Source organism: Phasianus colchicus, chromosome 2, assembly GCF_987193195.1.
Source record: "Phasianus colchicus chromosome 2, bPhaCol1.hap1.1, whole genome shotgun sequence".
Lineage (NCBI taxonomy): Eukaryota > Metazoa > Chordata > Aves > Galliformes > Phasianidae > Phasianus > Phasianus colchicus.
In genome coordinates this window covers 50,044,610-50,064,998 of record NC_143437.1, presented here as the reverse complement: position 1 = coordinate 50,064,998, position 20,389 = coordinate 50,044,610, and the positions used below count along the sequence as shown (strand labels likewise).

General features: G+C 39.8%; 2 protein-coding genes and 1 long non-coding RNA gene across 8 annotated transcripts in view; 1 reads left to right on the top strand and 2 right to left on the bottom strand.

Moving 5' to 3' along the window:
* Positions 1–4,584, bottom strand: part of SCAF8 (SR-related CTD associated factor 8) — a 145,204-nt gene extending 140,620 nt beyond the window's left edge. For 4 of the 5 annotated variants that reach the window (XM_090135633.1, XM_031611765.2, XM_090135634.1 and 1 more), the window contains exon 1: positions 4,450–4,584. In XM_090135633.1, the coding sequence (XP_089991759.1) occupies positions 4,450–4,479 (30 nt within the window). In that variant the 5' untranslated portion in view covers positions 4,480–4,584. Of the gene's footprint in view, positions 1–3,592; positions 4,218–4,449 lie in introns of those variants that run through there. The other variant, XM_090135636.1, reaches the window with a different exon arrangement.
* The window catches only part of LOC149919015 (uncharacterized), a 62,667-nt gene continuing 46,755 nt past the window's right edge, over positions 4,478–20,389 (top strand). The window contains exon 1 of the mRNA XM_090135642.1: positions 4,478–5,422. Within this exon, the coding sequence (XP_089991768.1) occupies positions 4,478–5,101 (624 nt within the window). The 3' untranslated portion in view covers positions 5,102–5,422. The remainder of the gene's footprint in view (positions 5,423–20,389) is intronic.
* Positions 13,295–16,646, bottom strand: LOC149919016 (uncharacterized). 2 transcript variants are annotated; one of them, XR_016464312.1, is made up of 4 exons: positions 16,402–16,646; positions 15,633–15,699; positions 14,213–14,281; positions 13,295–14,054 (listed from the first exon to the last, which is right to left on the bottom strand). It is a non-coding gene; the product is annotated as an uncharacterized LOC149919016 (long non-coding RNA). The 2 variants fall into 2 exon arrangements; XR_016464313.1 differs by lacking the exon at positions 15,633–15,699 and having other exon boundaries at positions 16,402–16,427.

The following is a 20,389-nucleotide window of genomic DNA, read 5'->3' as shown; positions in this document are numbered from 1 at the left end:
AAATCTCTTTTGCCCTGGAGTAGCTTACATGCCCTTCTGCTGCTCCTCATATACAACTGCTATTATCATTACTTGCACTAATCAAAGCCCTGGCTCCTCATTTCAAAGAGCATCCTTTTCATCATTCTAGTCAACTGTTCAGCATCAATTTCTATTTAGCATCTTTATGAGGCATACCATTTAGCTGTTTTTTAAGCATCAACTGGCATTCTTTTATAAAAAAAGCTGCCATATAAATACAGTCCTCTAAAGCAGAGTAACTGATTTACGCTGTACTTTCATGCATCTATACTCCAATGCGTGTAATTAACGCGTGAGTTATTTTCAAGAGGATATTTCCTGAAATCACAGCTAACCAAACTGTTCCCCGTCACCACTGCAAACCTACTGTCTGAAGAAACATCATGGCAATGGTGAGCAGTGGACAATTCAGTTAAGTGGGGCACACAGACAACTGCACCATCAGTAAACGATCAGTGACAGTTACATCCCTACCACTGATAGATTTCAGAAGAAGAGGTTAGTTAACTCAAACATAACGATGAAGATTTTATGAACCACTTCCTTTCATCTAATATAGCTCTCGAAACTATTCTGCACACCAAATGCTCACTGTGACTCCACTTTATGATGACCTACGTATGGACAGCCATTTTCATTGTTAATAACACCTGAAGCCCAGTCTAGTAATTCTGGGCAAGTTTTACCTGTGGCTCTTCCTCCTAGAAGACACGTGGATTTACAACAGAAAAGCCACAGGCATCCACATCACTCTTTATGCAAACTATAGTCACTTCTTTCAGTGCATTATGTGCACCCCACCTTCAAACACTTTAAGATGGAGCACATTCCATGTCTCCACAATGATACTTATTTCAGTTGCACATGAAAAGATCAATACCCAAATGCACAGAGATTTCTTGTTTCTGGTATGAGCTTCAAGAAGCAGTTCTGTCTTTTATTTTTTTTTTAATATATGGTTGACCTTTTTACAATTGTCTCTTTGATATCAGTAATACATTGTGCTGCCTTAAGACTAGAAAAATAACTGTCCAAAGTAAGCATTGGGTGTTTTTCTTCTAAGTAAACAGAAAACAAGAAGACAGCATGGGTAGCATCATCAACAGCAAGGCTTTAAGCTAGTTTACTAAGACATGTGAAAAACATTAAATAAATAGAATGCTGCATTTAATTGAACTAGATCAGTGAATTATTACTGCAGTTTTAAGAGAAATAAGCATCTAAGCTGATACTATTCCATAAAAGCTTTTCGCTTTTAGACAGCTATACAACAAATACTGTATTTTAGTTACTTAAGTTTGCAACTAAACCACTATCATCCCACTGCTGGAACTTGACAGTATTTATGCTTGTCTCTAGTCCATTCAAATTCCTTCTAACAAAATACATTGTATGGAATGTGTAAAGAATTTTAAATAATTTTCTTCTGTCAAGACTTGACTTTGACGTTGTGCTTTTGAGAAAAAGCTCAGGATCTGAAGTGAGACCTGGAGGAAAATGATTCTGCATTAGCTAACCTTCAAGGATGTCAACTATAGCAAATGATAAGCCATGCAGTGCAACAATGACAATTAACAGCGTACAAAGTCAGCTGTGAAATATTTTTTATCTTTCTGTTTAATTGCTAAGCTTTTTAATCAAAAGTAAAATATCAACCACTACATGAAAATGTGTAATGCCACGTGCAGGGTTGCCACTCAGTAGATCAAGCTGTCCCATCCAACCTGACCCTGAACCCTCCAGAGATGGGATGTTATACTTAATTTTACATTCACAGTGAGGTACAGCACTGACAATGCCAAGTATCAACACAACACGGAACAACTTTCAGCAGTGGCAGGCATTACATCCAGTACTCCGAGTACAAGAGGAAACTTGAGATATTTCTTTCTAATCAAATTAATGACCTATGTTAATCACTTCCATTGTGACTCTCCTATAGGACAGCTATGAGATCTTCTTTCAGTTTACACAAACATTTTGAGTAATTTACACTACCTAGGTGGACAGCTGCTTTCATTTTAGTTTCACTGCAGAATTCAAATACAACTCCTTCCCTAAGAAAAAAAAAAAAAAGCACAAACAATAGAAGTACCCAGTCTGCATATTTAAGTGTTCGAATGTATTTGGAACGTTCTTTCTAATGTGTCATTGAGATTTCATCAGTAAGTTAGATAAACTGCATAAACTATTGTAAAATTGTTAATTGAATGCAAGCTGCATTAGAGAAAGCATTGTTAAAGTTTTTCTTCTATGAGTTTAGTCTACTGAATCTGATGCTAAATTTAATTTACATCTATTTTAAGGCAAACATCTCCAGAAGAAAAAACTCCAACGTTCATGTCTGGAGTATAACTTTATCTTTGAGCATAATATAAACCAAAAGAAAAAGGAATTTTGGAAGCAAAGTACAAATATTTTGTAACTTACTCAAAAGTATTCAGGTATAGCATAGACGATAAGCTATGGACATTTCCACTTCAGCTATTTAAAGTATTTACCAGTCATTTCACATTTCTAAAATGCTGAGTACATATAGGTCAGTTAGACCAGAAATAACTATAGAAAATTAAGTTAAGATCAACTACTGCAGTGGATACGGAGGTGCTAGAGTATCTAGCAACTATACTCAGGACTTCACAAACACAGCAAGTTGTGTATCACTTACTTCCAGGGTGAGGGGTTTAGTTACAGCATCTTCAAAACTTTCCTATCAGTGTAGACCAGCATTCAAATACAGTGACAGACGTTAAACCAAACCAGAAAGAAGTCATAAAAGCAAATCTATTCATAGATGCTGTCAACTAACACTTCTGCATCTTTTTTTCCAAGAATGCAAACTCTAGTCTTTCTCAAGCATTTAAAAGATGAGCACACTCTGAAGCTTTCCTCTTCCTCACCCTAAGTCTCCAGAGTTCATCTCTTATTTTGACAGTATTTATACCTGCGTGCTCAGCAAGTCATTCAGAAGTTGTTTCTGAATACACCAGCAAAAACTATTGCTCATGCTAGAGGGTATACACAAGAAAAACTGTTATAAACTGCTTATGTTCTTCTGTTGTTGCGATCAGACTCATCCTTTTCCCTACTTAAGAATATGGTACATAAGCAAAGTAAAAAGTAGAACAGAAATGTTTCTAGTATTTTCTTTTTCTGCTTACAACCTGATTTTTCCACTTGAGAATTCTAATTGTGTTACACGCAAAGCTTAGAATTGTACATCATTTATGGCAAGTCAGCTCCTACTGAGTTCTGAAGAAGCACCACTTAAAAAACACTTCTAAAATTGTATTTTGGCTTGTAGATACATCATGGTTAGCACAATGTTCCACTAAAAAAGTAAAATTGCCATTTAATAAAAAAAAGAAATGTACTACTTTTAAATTATTAAAACCTTGCCACTTCTACGTTGGAGAGAAACTCGTAGCTCCAACTCCAAGCAGACTACAGAAGTACGCATTGCAATCAGAGCTGATGCTCTCTACATTTAATAAAAGTCAAGTTTTCTAAGGCACAGAACTTCCCATGGAGAAAATGGGTATTTATGGGTATTTATTTTCCTTATTCTCACCTGAGCTCTCAAATATAAACTCTTGCAATGAAGAGGAACAAAGCAGAGCTATCCTAAGAACTATCTTGAAATAAGATGAAGTGCTGGTGCAAAAAACAAAACAAACAAACAAAAAAAAAAACACCAAAACAGGAAGGAAGAAAGAAGCTATGTATCCCATCAATAACTGATCTTTGTGAACAGTGTTTGTAAATCTTCTGTATCATTCTCAACAGAGTTTTTAGTGTGGTTTCCATATAACACGTATGGAATGTCTGCTTTCATTCTGACCTCTCTAAATAAGCTATTTTCGGTCAAGGAGGTGAGCCTCCAGGCCCTCATATTCCCACCCCCCGATTCAAAAAGCAGCTCCGGGAGGTGCTGAGATGTACGCTGGCGGGCAGACGATTAAACAAGAAAGGTGGAAGGGGTGCCGGAAAAGGCGAGCGGCTCGGAGAATGGGGCAGACCTAGCCAGGAAATGCCCCGCTCTCCTCCAGCCCTTCGCGCGAAGTTGGCCGGGCACCGCTCTCCCCGCCAGCCAGGAGCACGAAAAAGGCCCTGTGCCCCCAGCCTCCCCCACCGCCCTCCTCGCGCCGTCTCCCGCAGCCCTTCGGTGGAAGCCGCCCGGGCTGGGGGAGCTTCTCCCGCCGCCCCCCCCCCGTCCTGATGACAGCGGCCCCCGCCGCACCCCGGTGACCTTCCCAGGGGAGGCCGCTCCCCGCTCCCGCCGGCCGGGGCTGCCCGGCTGCGGCCCCCCCGGTTCCGCCCCCTCCCCGCGGCGAGGCGCGCGCAGCGGGAGGGGGCAGGGAAGGCGCCGGGCCCCAGGGCCCCGCCCGCTCCCCGACCCCGGGGGAAGGCGCGGGAGGGGGCACGCACCTCGCTGTTAAAGGCCTTCACGGCCTCCATGTCGCGGCCGAGGCGGGAGCCGGGCGGCTTCTCTCCGCTGATGGCGGCCGGGCCGGGGCTCGGCTCGCTCTGTGCGTGCGCGCCGCGCTCAGGAGCCGCCGGGCCTCCTCGCCATGGCGGGTGGCGCAAGGGGCGGGCGCGGAGGGACGCGGGCCCCGCTCGTTTCCGTCTCCTCCCGGCTGCGCGCGGTCTCCTCGCCCCCGCTTCCCGCCCGGCGGCGCCGACGTCCCCTCCCCCGTCGGGCTTCGCTGGGCCGCGCCGGGAGGAGATGGAGGAACAAGGCGCAGCGGCTGCGGCGCGGGCACCAATATGGCGGACACGCGGGGGCTCCTCGCAGCGCAGCTCCGAGAGGAGCCGAGAGCGGCGCAGGCGGCTACAGCGCCACCTGCCGGGCAGCGCCCGCGCCGCAGAGGCGCTGCCGAAAGGGGCACGCCCCAATCTGCCTCTCAGCCGGGCTCCGTCCCGAGCGCTACGGCCGGGCCCGGGAGGGAGAGCGGTGAGGAGGGTGCGTGGCGTAGGTCTGCTGCTGGGCTGGAGCGCTTGTGAGGGTCGAGCTGCGACAAGGAATGGAGCGGCGGCAGGGCGCAGGAGAGCGCGTAATAGATCACAGAAGACGACATGAGTAGTTACCGAGGATTACTACTGATTGAGAGCCAAGCCGGAAAAACAAAGCTGTGTTTAGAACTTGGTAACGCGGCACTGCAGCAGCCCCGTCCGGCGAGGAGTGGCCATTTTATGACCCGGGGTGTATTTCCAGCTGAACTCCCACTAGCAGCCCTGTCACACAGCTGCTCTCCCTGGCAGCAAAGCCTCTGCAGGACTCACCTGCCTCCTGACCCTGTCACAAGTGCTCAGGCTGGAGTCATGGGTGCACCTTCAGCTGGAATTTCTCCAGAGCTCAGTGCTGTTCTTTAGACCCTACAGACACAGCAGTTCAGAGCAGGTATGTTTTCTTTATCTCCCCCCTGAAGACCCCCAGATGGTATTGTCTCACTCACACCAGCTCCTCTCAGACAAAAATCCACCACAGCTCTCCATGCTCCGTTAACCATCTCACCCAAAGGCATCCGGCTCTTCGCTTGACAAACAGCATAGCTGAGAAGTTAAACCACACATGGAATTGCACAGTTGCATTCTCACAGGAGCTCAAAGAGAATAAATCCCATTACTGAGTTGTAGTTTTTCTTCTACAACAGGTTCAGTCAGGGAAAAAGCCCATCTCCAGCAGCCAACATAGTTGCAAGAACAGGCCACAGAGATAGTCAAGAGGCCAGAGCAAATGCCCTGTTTGGAGATGATGGGAACATTTCAGTTCAGTGTAGAGATGAGCTTGAGGTAGGGAGGTCACCCAGTAACAGCCAGCACCTACCAAGTGAAGTGACTGAATGAAATGCCTAAATATTTTTCATCATTTTGAAATAATATCCAGTAATCTCTTGACCTGCTCTGTATCTCTTTATATCAGAGACACAGCAAGTCAAGAGACAGTCTTAAGGCAGAAGAGGTTTGACTCAACAGTAGGAAAACCTTTTCCATCATGAAGATAACCAAACAGTGAAATAGGTCTCCTAGAGATATGGCATGGTGTCCATTCTTTTTCAAGATCAAAGGGGGTCAAGTTCTGGCTAATCAACTCAGAACTCACAGTTGAGCTTACTTGGAGTCACAGATTGGGTTAGGGAGCTTCTGAGGTTCCTTCCAAGCCAAACAACACTGGCAGTCTTCTACCAGGACAGTGCTGCCCTTCCCTTCACAAATGTTTTGAGAGAAACACATCGTGCTTCCCAGGTTGGACATGGCCTTTCTTCCTCCTTTGATCTTTTCCCATGGAAATTGAAAGTAAGATGTGAAGAGACAACTGTTCAAATTATTGTAGAGCAGGGGGTTTATCATATCACAAAAACTATTGACTTCATACTCCTTTGGAAAACTTACTCAAATATTTTAGTTATGAACTATCCCCTAGAATCTGGTAGCTTTCCTTTTGGATGAAATTGAAGCAGGTCTGGTTTTGCCTATGAAAATATATGGAATACTACACTGGATAGGAAAAAAGTGTTCAAGAACTATTTTGAAATTGACTTCAAAGTGGTCACAAGCTTCTATGTGACTGCTTTTACAGAATATTTATTCCAGTAGCATAAGCACTTCCTGAGAAGGAAAGGGAAAAGTGAATAAAGAAGTAACCAGAGAAGGGTAAGATTCACACTCAGATATATGCACAAAGCCTTGACCTCTGAAATGCAGAATTGACCTCCGAATTTGCAGCGAGTTAGCTATCATCCAAGAGGGAGAAAGCAGTTAATTGAGTGAATACTATGCCTCTGATCATAACACTAGATATTCTAGATTGAGTGAGCATACAACTGAAGTAATACTGAAACAGTGCAGAAAAAATGGCTTATTCTGAGGCAAGGCTACCTTACCCCATGACACCGCCTAATTCAATGACCTATTGTATTATTCATAACATCCAAAGTTATCAGGAGGTTTCTTACCTTGTTCTGGAGCAGAATGACTGACAGCTTACTGTTCAATGCAAGATTTCTTCAATTCTGGTGCTTTGTGAAACTACTGAAAGTCATAGAAACTTTTCAATTTTGCAAATAAGTTTACTCTTACTTTCCAAAATATAAAGGACTTATAAATGAGACTTGCAATAATGGATTATGGTTCCTGTTTGGATTCAAATACAGCTTTACAATTGTGAGAGAAAAACAAGAATGAGGATATCTTAAATCTTACACATAGTGAGTTTTCTATAAAAAGGTCAAAGTATCCCCTCCTTTTTCCTACTTCTGATAAGCCTAAATACAGACTGAATAGCAAGTATCATACTGACAAATATTCCTAAGAGGTACCCTCCATACACAAGAACAGTTCCCTGCACTTTTCTCTCACGTTTTAGAATAAAAAATAACATCAGCAGTGAGACCTGGTGTTCAGGTAGGCACAAAGAAAAGCAGATCTGTAATAGCCACTTGCAGCTAAAGGTAAAGGTAAGAAAATAATAGTAAGTTTCCTTGCAGTAAACTCTTGCTAGACACTTTTTTTTTTTAAAGACATCTACAAATTAAAGCCAAATCATTCTGCATGTACATTGCTAGTCTCGAATTTTTCAGTATGCTTTCAGTTTAAGAAATTTTGACTGAATTTTAGTACATTCTTCCTCCTTATCAGTTTTCACAAACTACCTCATCTTTCATTTGTATTTTTAGTTGCCACTCCATTACTACAACCATTTAAAAAGTTTTAATCTGTGACTACAGATACTGAAACATTTTCCATTGAACTTATCCTGAACATTAGACATTTTCTCATGGGGACCTGTTCCCTCCAGTCCCCAAGTGTGCATGCATTTCAAACATTGTAAAAGGAACTCTGAACCACTGTATTAGTAACTGTTTGTAATCACGATAGCCTAATTATTGAAAATTGCAGTCAATTTACTATCCAGATCATCATGATTGAGTTTACCCTACTCTAAATGCGTTGTGCTCATCCTGGCTTGATGATGCCAGGCTTTAGTCATTACACCACAGAAATCACTTGAAAGTGCATTTTTGAACAATGAAGCATCACCTTTGAAAGATAGCTTAGATTTAAATTTGAAGGCCAGCTTTAATGCTCAGAGGCACTCCCTTAACCTACATGAATTTCAAAAAAAGCTGATTTTTTTCTTTCCTTCAGGAAAAAAAGAAAAAGATTTATAAATTATCTTTAGCAACTTTTCTTTGATTTGCTTGTGGGTTTGGGTAACTTGATATGTAACAGTGTTGGCCATGTAGGTCACACCTACAGCAGAATTTCCAACATTTTTTAACAATTTCAAACAGCATTTCCTGTTGCTTTCTTATTCTGTATAGGGTTCTAACTCTGAAGTTTCAACTTCATGCTGTACTGGTTTTTGATTACAGTGTACAGTCACAGGGTAAAGCAATCACTATTTCTTGCAGCTACATAACGAACATTTAGTTCTGCTTCTAATGAGATAATTATTTTAAAGAGAAGGTTAGACAATGGTTTTGCAGTAGCAACTATGGCATGCTTATTTCATTATAATGAAGCAGAACTACAAAGATGGAACATGGAAAATCCTGATGATTCTCAGTTATAAACATCGTAAAGACATGAAAGTGGTCTAGTTTCTCTGGCCAACACCAGCTACAAGCATATGAATTTTTAGAAACTCAAAACGAAAAGCTATTATAAACAGTATAAAGAATACACACCAATCATAGACCAACAAGAATGAAAATGCCCCAACTGAGAATACAAAAGATGACAGACAATAGTTTTAAATCTTAAAAGTGTTCATCTGCTAGCTCACGCTCCTTTTGAGATACAGGCTGACAATCAGGAGCACCAGTCCTTGATCAACCATTCAGATTATTTTTTCATATTACTTTTTCTCTCCAAATCTCTATTTCTCTCCTCCCCAAATCTCTAGCTTGCAGTCATTAACACTGCAAAAGCAAAATTATTTGCCATTCTGATGAGAATCATATTTGGTTTTACAGCGTGTAACAGAAGTGAGCACAATACAGTAAGAGCCATTTACATAATTTCTCTTCACTATCTCAAGCAAATGTAGGAAAATGGCTTATATTTTGCCTTTTTTTTTTTTAAGATTCATTTCATGCTTAACAAGTGAGACTTAGAGTACCACATTTAGTGTATTAATAAAAATCTAGAGGAATTAAACCAAATTTTCAACAAGCATTTAAGATAATTTTTCTATCAAAAACAGTACAAAACAGCTCTCTTAAAATTAGTACATAGATTTTCTAGACATAGGTCACTGCCACAGGTACATATAGAGCAAATATTTCTGCAGTATGCAGTCTAGGCTGTCATCACACATCTGTGTTCTGCTAGCTATCAGAAGATCAGAATATGTAGAAGACCAGAAATGAAAGAATAGCCAAGGTTTACTCTCTATTGATTAAACTGGTCTGCAATGCCTAATCAACTACTGACCAGAAGGTGTTCTACTGTTTGAAGAAGAAAGCTTCTAGGACTTGAAGAAAACATTCTCATCACAGGGACAATTTCCTCATCATTTTCAGCAGTTAAGTCCAATTTTCTCATTTCAGAGCTCCTTCTCTGCAACTCATGACCTCATTACAGTCATGTCAACTGCACTTTTTTTCCTAAAGAGATTGAGTTCTCATATCTTCCTTTACTTTTAGGTGAACAGTAATTCCAGTTAGAAAGTGAAGTAAAAGATTTCCTATCACTTAGTGTTCAATTTCCAACAGTGGAGCTCACCTCATTAGCAATTCACACAGCAAAAGAAATCTATAGTGGCACAGATTGTACTTTTACATCTTATTATACAACACCAGGAATATGCTTCAAGCATGTGCTTACTGGATTTCACCATTAGCTTAACTATTTGTACAAATGGTAAATCAGAACCAAAAGGCACGGCAGCATTTTCCATATCTTCATTCTACAAGAAAGGAACCAAACTTTCCAAAGTCACAAAGACCATGCAATTTCTTTTTAAGAAATTGTACAGAAGATATTTCAAGAACTACAGAACTTACTGGTAATCAAGGTATTCTCCTCGTCTGAGAGTATAGGCAGAAGAGAGCAATCAGTCCCTAATGTGATAGGAGATGATAGCACAGCAAAAATGAGAAGAAATACAGGCATTCAATGTGTGCAGAATCCTATGCCCACTAAGGCCAAGTTGTTAATAATGTCTGGAAATATGTCTAAATCCTTCATCTATCCAAAAGGTTCAGGAGTCCACAAATGCATATTCCTTGCACACCTTTATCTCTTCAGTAATGCAAGATATTTACAAAAATGATTTGGAAACTCTACCCAGGGAGAAAAATTATCATTACTTGACTACAATTACTTCTAACACTCTGAACATGATGCTTATTTGACTCAGTATTTATATATATTATAGTTATACCTCTTCATTGTGAAGAATAATGAAAAACTGGGTAGACTGGCATACAAGTACCTTACAGCTTTGCAAAAACACCACCTAAACAGTGGCACAGACAGCACTGAACAGAGCTACGAAATTCAGCTGGACTGAGCTGACATTCACAGTCACTTACTTGGCTATGACAGCACTTGCAGTTTTTCCAGAAGGGGGCATTAACCTATCCCACACAGCTGAACTACACAGCTTTCCAGATCTTGAATGCAAAATTCAGCTCAGGATGATAGAGTTGGAATTTGGCTGGTTTGGGTCCTGCAGAGCTTAGCAGTAATGTTTGTGTCCACCTTCAAATTTGTCAAGAAGAAAAGCAATACTTTTTAGATCTTGGTGGTCCTCCAAACAGTCTAGTTAGATCAGCATGATACTTCAGTTAATTTCCTTCTCAGACTCACTTGAAGCTCAAATTTCAGATCAGGGAGAAGGTGGCTATACCAGGAAGTACATGCCTTCTGGCAAGAACTTGTGCTAGAAAAAACACTCCCAGCCAAAAATTATTTCAACATTCTTGATGTACAGTGTCTGCATGCTGGGTATAAAAAGGCCAATAGACCTGCTACACCTAAGAGCAGAGAGTACCTTCTAAATTTGTTGAGCAGATCAAGAGTAATTTCATGATGCTGCTCAACATCCAGATTCTTGATGAACTTTCTCCAGTTTAAAACTCACCCAGCTTGTGGCATCAGGAAGGCATCTAAGGACACCACATTATAGGACCAAATTTTTTGTTGGTACATTCAAACAGGTACAGAGTTACCTTCCCTTATAGTAATTTACTTATGATCAGGAGGTAAAAAAAAAAAAAAAAAGAAACACTCCAATGCAATCTAATATAGGATTCATTTTTGAAAACAACTCCTGTTAAGAAAAAACCTTACGTATTAACTACAGTTTCTCAGTTCAAGACTGCCTTTACCCAAACACAAGAAAGTACAGAACTACCATTCTATTCAGTCTTGATGGCTACACTTTTGTGAACATAATACACAGGACTGTATAAAATATTAATTGTAAAAGTGCATCATCTTCCAATACCTAGAACAAGGAAATTTGGAAAATCTACTTCACAGTACAGTCTAAACTCCTTTGTTCACTTTAAATTTGATCCAGGAGAATTTGTAATCTACTTCACCCTTTTACATAAATACAATTTGATGATGAAGTACTCTTTGCCTGATGGGGCATCAAGCATGGTATGCTTCCTCTTCAACAATCAGGCTCCTAAAACAGGCTTCTTATTTCTAACCTTAATGCAAGATAATAATAGGTATATGCCCCATATCTCTCTAATTCCCTATTAGGAAATAGATTTGCACAGGTGAAAATATTACTCCTACAAGAATATAATACTGAGATATTTATATCACTTTATAAGTCTTATTCTTACAGAATAATAACAGATTGTTCTTAAATTAGTCAGAATTTATGAAATAGAGCAATCAAAAGCTCTTTATTTTTTGCTATAAGACTTTTTAGTAGTAATCTCTGGATTGTGGACTCTCAAAAGTTTTAAAGAAACAGCAAAAATCTTGTCACACCTGATATATTTTAAAATGGTCATTCTTTTAGGGCAAGCCTTAAGAAACTAATGTTAGCACAACTCTTCATGTCTTAACTGAAAGGTCAATTTGCCTAGGTGAGTCCTACAAGAACAGGAACATTTGAGGCCATTTTGTATTACCTGATCTGAATGCGTTACTCTAAGAACTCATCTCACATTAGGCATAAACCTAGCACAAATCACTCAAATTTCTCCATGACATGTTCAGAAGGACAGGAAGGCACAGCAGAGCCAGGGCTTCGCTGTGCTTGTGAAGCTTTCTGGCATAACAACAAAGCAGCAAGTTACACTAATGCTTTAAAGATGAAACCTCCCTCCTTGCACATGAATAGGAAAGCTAAAGCTCATCTCTCCAGACTGGAGCACAGCCACTAGGAAATGAACTGTTATGAGCCAGATGATCCCTCTCAGTCATATGCTTGCTTTGCAGGATTCATAAAACAAGATTATGTCATTTAAATAACTCTTATGCAACCAGGAATGTGTCCTAGAAGACAGAAAGCTCCATTTACTCATGACCAAATCCAGCATTTCAGCTTCACATGCATCTGTTCAGGTATAAACTGAAGAAAAGATGAATTTCTACCTACAAAATTATCAATGTTATGAATATCTGTGATCTAAAACCACTCTGGTGATGGTAGAGGAAAATTAAAAGCAAAAGGTTGGGATCATAAATACTTTAGAAAAGCAGAGTGTTTTAAGGTTTTTTTGGTCTTTCAGTAAAGTTCAAGAAAGTTTTCAATTGCAGTTTTGGCTCATCCTTGTGTGACAGAAAGAAGCCTCGGTGTCTCATTGTGTCCTCCAAAGACGACGCACACGGAGAGCTGTTGCTGAGGAAAGCTTTCCTAAGTCTGGTACAGCAACAACTTGTAGCAAGCGGGTTATAACCTGCCAGCACAGATATCTGCAAGAGCAATCCCCGTCCCACACGGGAGCGCTCACAAAGCCTGACGCTCCTGACCCCCCTCAGACTCTTTGGCCACACACAGTGTCTCCTCCGCAACGTCAGTCCTGCGTCTTTGCCATTAGTGACGCAGTGAGCGTTTGGCAACCAGCGCAGCAGGCAGCAGCCAGACTCAGCCACCCTCAGCACTAAGTCGAAGAACTTCAGGTGAAAGGCGTGACTGAATTTTACCTCTGGATTTAGAGCCAAACTTCCCCGCGGGTGCCCCCCCCCCGCCCAGCCGCAGGCAGCGGTGCCGGCTGTGTTGTGCCGCGCCCCTCTCCAGCTCGGCTGCTCCCGGATTGGAGTCGGCGCGGCACAACGGCGCCACCTGGTGGCCACTGCGGAAAAGCCCCGCAGGCGGGAGGAGCGCGATTCGAGACCTTCCCCGGGAGACGGCCGCCTCCGGCACGGGCTTTTTCGGAAAGGACGGCTCTTCCCTTCCTCTCCTCATGACTGTGCCTCGTTTCCCTTACCTCCAGGCCCAAATAAGCCCCCGAACTCCCATCCTTCCCCTTCCATAGGGATATTAAAATAATAACTATCAATATTCTACTGAAGAACTACTACAATAATAAACAATTGCCTTCAGTTAGACGCTGGTTTGCTAATTGCCATACCACTTCAAAACAAAAGCCGAAGAGATTTGCATTTCAAAACTATATTTTTTACTTTCATTCTACCATTCAGCTTAGTTATTCCAACTCACATGCATTTGCTTTGGTTTCATAAGAAGAACCCAGCTGACATGTACTGGGGACTCAAACTTGAATTCAGCTGTTGTCCATCAACTACTGTGTTCAGAGCTCTACTGACATAAATGCAAGTTGTGAACAGCCTCTGCTAGCAACAGCCTGCATTCTCTTCTCCTAATTGTTTTTTGAGGAATGATACAAAGTACAATTACATACAAAATGGGAAGCAGATGATCTCTTCATGCTTTTAAAAATTCATTTGCTTTATTCTGCATTGTCTTCCTTTTTTTCCCCTACTCTACAGTAGATTTTCTTAGAATCTGAGCTCTCTGCTTAAGTGACAGGATGCTGTAAGGGCTGCTTATCACTTTGTATACAGAGACCACACTCTGGACTTCATTATCTATACTAGAAACCCAGCAAGGTTTAGTTGATGCAAGAAAACAGGCAATACTAGTAAAAATAGCAAAATAAGAGTTATTGAAAAGAAATGTTGTGGTAGGCAACCATAGAAATTAAACAACCCTCTACTACTATCAAAAAACTTCCAAAATAGTTCAACTTACAGTTGCATGTTTAGCAGCTGGTAAAAATGTGATATATAACAGTCAGACCCAGTAAGCATGCTGTAGCACCTGCAAGAGATAACAGTGATCAATTCTACTTCTGAATTATTAGCTGATTAAACTTCATACAGAGAAGATACTAAATGTCTCTAAACATGCTTGTCTAGTCCCAGAATGCTGTCTAGAAAAGAAACCTGAAAACCATTCAATGCAAGATTTGTTCTTAATAAATCATACTGTGATTCTTCCCTAACTTAACAACAAATTGTGTGCCAGAGTACACTGACACGAGCAAGCCTCCACAAAGTTCTACATGAAGAAACAACAGTCCATTCAATTGCAGAATCAGACTCCACACAACTATAAGTGATGTTGACATTTCCTCAGGACTTCTCTTCATATTTGTTGGAGAAGAGGTTAGCTGAGATCAGAACATGAGGAATCTGTCAGAGCAAAACTATATTTCGTGCTTCTGTTGCTAGTGAGACTAAAGTAATCAATGTCTGTTCTCCTAATAATCAAGGAAGAGTAAATGCTATTGTATGCAGTTTCTTTGTCAGGAGCTAGACATAGACCTTAGAAATTTGCCAGTTCAATGCTTCACATGGAGCTTTCCTATGAAGAAGTTAAAACTGGGGTTTTAGGACTGCTCAGGCTTGCTGTGTATTTTTCTTCCTGTAAGATTTTAACTGGATGTGAAATTGCACAGAGTTTTGAAGGAGGCTTGAAGAAAAATGGAAAGAAGATTACAGAAGAAAGACAGCTTCAGAAAGCAGATCAGTGCTTACTGTACCTGAAAACAAGTTAGACTAACATGGGAATCATAGTATTCACCTTATGAATTCTACATTGTTTCCCTCCAGAGGCTTCTTCATAAACTTTACCATACTATATGTGGGAATAATACTAGCATGCATTAGTTTTATCATTATTGCATCATTTATCATCATTTAAGTTGTATAACCTTGAAAAAGTACGCTCATTTTAGATACCATTATTTGCTATACAAGTTCTCCCAAAATTTGATTCCCAAAACCACAGTGAAACACGTTTCCTGACTAGCAGAACCCATAACTATACTTAAAATTATTCTGATAATGCTAGATTTTTAAAATTTTGTTCTGAGGAGAAGAGAAATACAATACCAGTTTCTCACAGAAGTTCATTTAAATGGGAAGGAAAAAAAAAGAGATGACATAATACAACCACAATGAACACAAAAAGTTCTTCAGCCTAAGCAACAAGCCTAACTTCAAATAAACCGAGATGAACAAATAATAAATATATGTATTTAAACAGATTACCGTCTGAAATGTTAAGAACATGCTATGCCTGTCATATAGGCCTTCCCCACCCCTTAAACTACAGCTTCACATCTCTGTCCTTCCAATCTATCTCAATGGTAGAATATCTTCCTTACCTGAAAGCAGAACAGGGAAAAGGATAGAACCATAAAGCAAGTAGTGAGCTGACACTTATCTTAGTTCCTATAAGAAGAAAAATCCTTTCTTTTTTCAATCTATAACATAGGATCTTTCTGTGGTAAAGAAGACCTTGTGTTCTACTATGTCTCTGAACTAATGATAACCTAGGTCACTATTTTGGCACCAGACACAGAGAAAGCTTGTTCAGTCATACAGACTAGTAACACCTGCTTTACTAAAAGCACCTGAGATACTTGACTCACTTCAGTAGTATCTGTCAGTTATCTCTTTGAGTCATGAACACAGGCAAGCAGCAGAAGCAATACTATAACCTAGAAAAAGTTCATAATACTGCATATACTAAGTACTTGCTTACCTCAGTAAAGCAGGCTATAAACTACTCATACTACTTTTGTATAAACTTCAGCTTTCCTTACTATAGCAGCTATCATTAGGAAGAAAACAGTATAGTGTAACCTGCTCTAGTTTTACTCACATTTTTGAGCATTAACAGACAATAAGCACACAGAATACAAGATGAAACATTCAACAAAGATAGAAGATACACTAAAGGTATCACACTTTTTACTTTTAAAATGAAAGCACTTTAAAGTATGAACGTGACCATAAATGAATATTATAACAATAAAAGCAACTTTTCTTAATTACATTCAAAAGAGGTGCTGTATATTTTATTTATCTATATTTGTACTAGCCAACTAACATCTAGAAAACATCTAGAAAGTAAAAAAGCAAAATAACTACCTTGTGTTATAGTATCTTTTCCTCCCTTCTAAACAAAAAGAAAAAAAAAAAGTAAACAGTGAGGCTTACCAACTTATATAGATCTTAGCCTACCTGATGAGAAGAAAAGGGACAGGTGAGAGAAATCAATTCAGCTGTGTCTCATTGGCATTCCTCATTGAGAGCAGGTGGCAAATTATTACAAATGAAAGGCTATTATAAAAAAGTACTGTTAGGGGCCTCTGAGGAGCCTGGAGAGTTTTGGAGTTTTATGGGTGAGTGGTTCTGACAGGTATTTGTTTGTTAATGTAGGTGTGTTTGTTATTGTGTTCTCTATCCTTAGATGGAGATGTGGGTAGCTTAGAGGATGAAAGAAGTTATGCTGATGCTGTAATAGAACTGATAAGTGTATTGCTTGGTGGATTTTTATATAGGAAAAAAAAGTCATGTTCCTGGCTAACAACATGTTGATAGCTTCTTGTGTTCTGCTGCTGGTTGGCTTTCTTGTTTGCTGTTGAGCAAAGTGAATGCTTTTTGGAAGCTTGCATAAATGAAGAAACTTAACAGCTTAAGTAAGTAAAAGTTATGCTAGAAGCTTTAACAAATGCTGGGAACATCTGAGGAAAAACTCATACTTCAAATGTGAAAGCTTACTTAATTCATCTTTTTTATGTACTTTAATTACTCCATAGTTTAAATGAGAAAGAGGAAATATATTTAAATGCTGATGTCTGTACTATCTCTATAGAATAAAATGTTTCTGTAATGTTTGAGGTTATATTAGGCTTTTGTTGAAGCTGTATTTACATACAGTATGCTTGTTGTGTTCGTGTCTTTAAAAGCAGAGATAAGGCTGTCTTAAGTGGTGGGTAATGAAACTTTAAACCTTGAAGTTTATGGTGACTCTATGTAATAAAACAGTACAAATTAACCTAAAGAAATAATCTTTCTCTGATGTAGGATATATAGCAATTAATGTTAAAATATTGACTTATCTTCAAAGGAAGTAATATCTTTCATCTAGTTTCTTGTATAACATAAGACCTGTGCTGGCTAACAATGTAACTTTATAGCAAAACTAATCTAGTCTTAAATTATTATATCTTTGACTTGAGATGTTAGATTTACTGAGAATTTTGGGGTCTTTCTTATTTTCTTTGAAGTTCTAACAAAAATATTTAATGTAAAACATGTAGTAATTAATACACAAAAATTTTTAGATCTTTGAATACAGAAGAAGCTTGGGAGAAAGGGTCAAGGTTCCTATGGAGTAGAGACTTGAGATACATTTTCAGAAGCAGTGTTTCTTGTGTTACGTAACAGAATTCATGTGCATAACTTTTCTATGAAATTACTATGTTTTTTTTTTTTTGCTTTTTATTATTCAGTTCACTATTACATAGACTTGATCATAAAAATCATTGAAACTTTTCCTAGGCATCAGTTTGTTGTTATTGAGAATGGAGCCTTCTGTCTCTGGTTGCATCATCTGAAATAAGGCATGTGCTTTGGAACAGGTAGGGAGAGTTTAATGAAATGTGTGCTCTGTTTGCCATCATCTGGCGTTTTAAAGCAGCACAGTAAGCTCTGGAGAGTTACTACAGCCTGGCAGGGTTTATCACTGGGTGGTGATAAGATGAGCAGGCATCTGAGCCCAGTGCAACAAGGCAATTGGAGGATTCTGGGCAGTGTCTTTGCAGCCTCCCTAATAAAATAATAGCTGATCTTGCAAGTACCTGATCAATAGTAAAAATCTGTTAGAGCCTTAATCTGTCATGCTATCATGTCCTTGCCACTAAGGATAAGAGCTCTCTGAAGAATGATTTCTGTGTGTTTTCTTTCTCCCCTTTACATAATAATAATAAAAAAAAACAAGCTTTGTTACTTTCCAGTAGTTGTCTGGGACTACCAATCTCCAGAGTGGAATATTTTTGCAGGAGAAACCCACTGTAGGGATGGGATCTGATTCTGCTGCTTTTACTTCTTACTTCTTTTAGCTACAGAAGCTCTTTTCTGTTGTTGTTGTTTTTTTGTTTGCTTTTTGAGATAATGGTATTTTCTTTTTTTGATGTAAAAGGGGAAAGGTGAGTAAGCTGTCACTAGCAGCCCTGGCAGGAGTAATAGAAGTTAGAGGCCTTGTGAGAAATGTGTGCTGTTCCCCTGTGGGTTTCTGAGGGGGACTAGGCTGCCTTGAGGATGCTGGGGGTGGTGGTGGGGGTTTTGATACATTGTACACTCAGTAAAAATTGTGTATTCATTCATTTGAAGGTCCTACATTTTTATCATCTTTTCACTTAAACTAAGAACAAAAATCCAGTTGAATGCTTTTGCCTTATCTGCTAGGGGAAAAGGGAGGAGAAGAATAAATCTTGATAACCATGCTGTAAAGTCTTAGGTTTGAGGCCTATAAAAGAAGTGGTACGTGGGTGTGCTCCTGTTTACTTTTGCTCCTCCACCTCTAGTAGTGGATAACCTTTATTCTGGTACAATGTTACTGTGTTAGGTCCGAAAGGTCCCCTGACATCAAGTGGCTAATCGGGGCTCCTCAGTGAATAGGATCTGGCTCTTTAGCGTTGTCCTGAATGCCCTATTGAGTGGCTGACAGGAAGCCCTGTAGCGATAACAAAGGAAGAAATGATTCAGCAATAGCCGGAAGCCTCCCTTGAGCTCACATCTGTTCGTCCATCTACTGCCATGCCAGCTGAGCTGCCTTCACATGAAGGGAAAGGCCCTCATTGTTCTGCACTTAGTTCTTCTCTTTCTTGTTCTGTTCTAAATGTCACGTTTCCCAAAGACGGAGTCAAAACCAAAATAAAACAACGGCTAGGGTGACAGAGTCAGAAAGCATTTAATGCTGGCTGAAGCAGAAAATGGATACGTGGAGGCAAAGTGCTGTGTTATAAATGTCAGGGCAATTTCCAAAATTAGTTTAAAGTCCAGGGGATTAGGGTATTGTTTTACAAAGCTGTGACAGACCGACCATTGCTGTCTCCAGGGTGACTCCACTGCAGACCCTTAATAGCAAAGTCTCAAATTCTTCTTCAGATAATTTGTTCTGGGTTTGTAACCTTAACAAAAAGGTACCATTTAAAGTTTAAAATGAGTTTTTCTTTTTATTACAGTACCGAGTGGGCTGAAGCAAGCAAGAAAATGTTAGGAAATAATTTTTTTCTTAAAGAAAAATAAAGTGACAAATCCAGTCTCTGATGCTTGCTTCTTGTGTGAATTGCAGTGTAGCATTCCTAGCATGACTGTCAAGTTCTGCTGTATTTGGACAACACACATATATATCAGGGCATTTTTATACTTGTCTTTGTGAACTCAAAACATCGAGTGTTCTGGTCTAGATACTGGTACACACTTAATGTGCATAAGTTGCAGCTTCTCATCCCTTATTTTTTGCTTTGTAATGAAGAACACAAGTAGCACGAAGGTCACATCTTCGTTTTAATGCAGTCTATGGAGTCAAAGCTGTTGTTCACATACTTTGTTAATTTCCTAATTAATAAACAAGTTTGAGATATTACTGAACTTGGGTTCTTTGCTCTGATAAGAACAAGGGGAAAGTAATATTTGTTCTTCATCTAAAGTTAGAGTCTTCTTTCTGAAACTTTTTTCCACATTATGCTCTGAATCACTCTCATGCTTTCTCTTCCAGCTGTTTTGTTTATTTGGTGTGCCTGTTTTCAATGATGCTGAACTGGTGAGAGTTTCTGAGGGAATTTAACTCTTGGGATCAATTTATTTTTTGTGACAGAGTAGAGGAGCAATGCTGTAGAAAGAAGAAAAGATTGCTTGCTGACATAGCTTTAAGTAGTGGAGTGAAAATTTTCTTAAGGACTTGGAAAAAAAAAACTGGCAGAGTGATGCTGCAGCAGAGGTGTGGGGGTGCAATCTGGAGTCAGAGCACTGGAGGTCAGTCAGGAACCTGAAGGTTTCACACTTGTTCTTCCTAGTGAGAAGGTGATATGGTTGTATTTAAAATGAGGAATCAAGTCCCAGTTTCCAG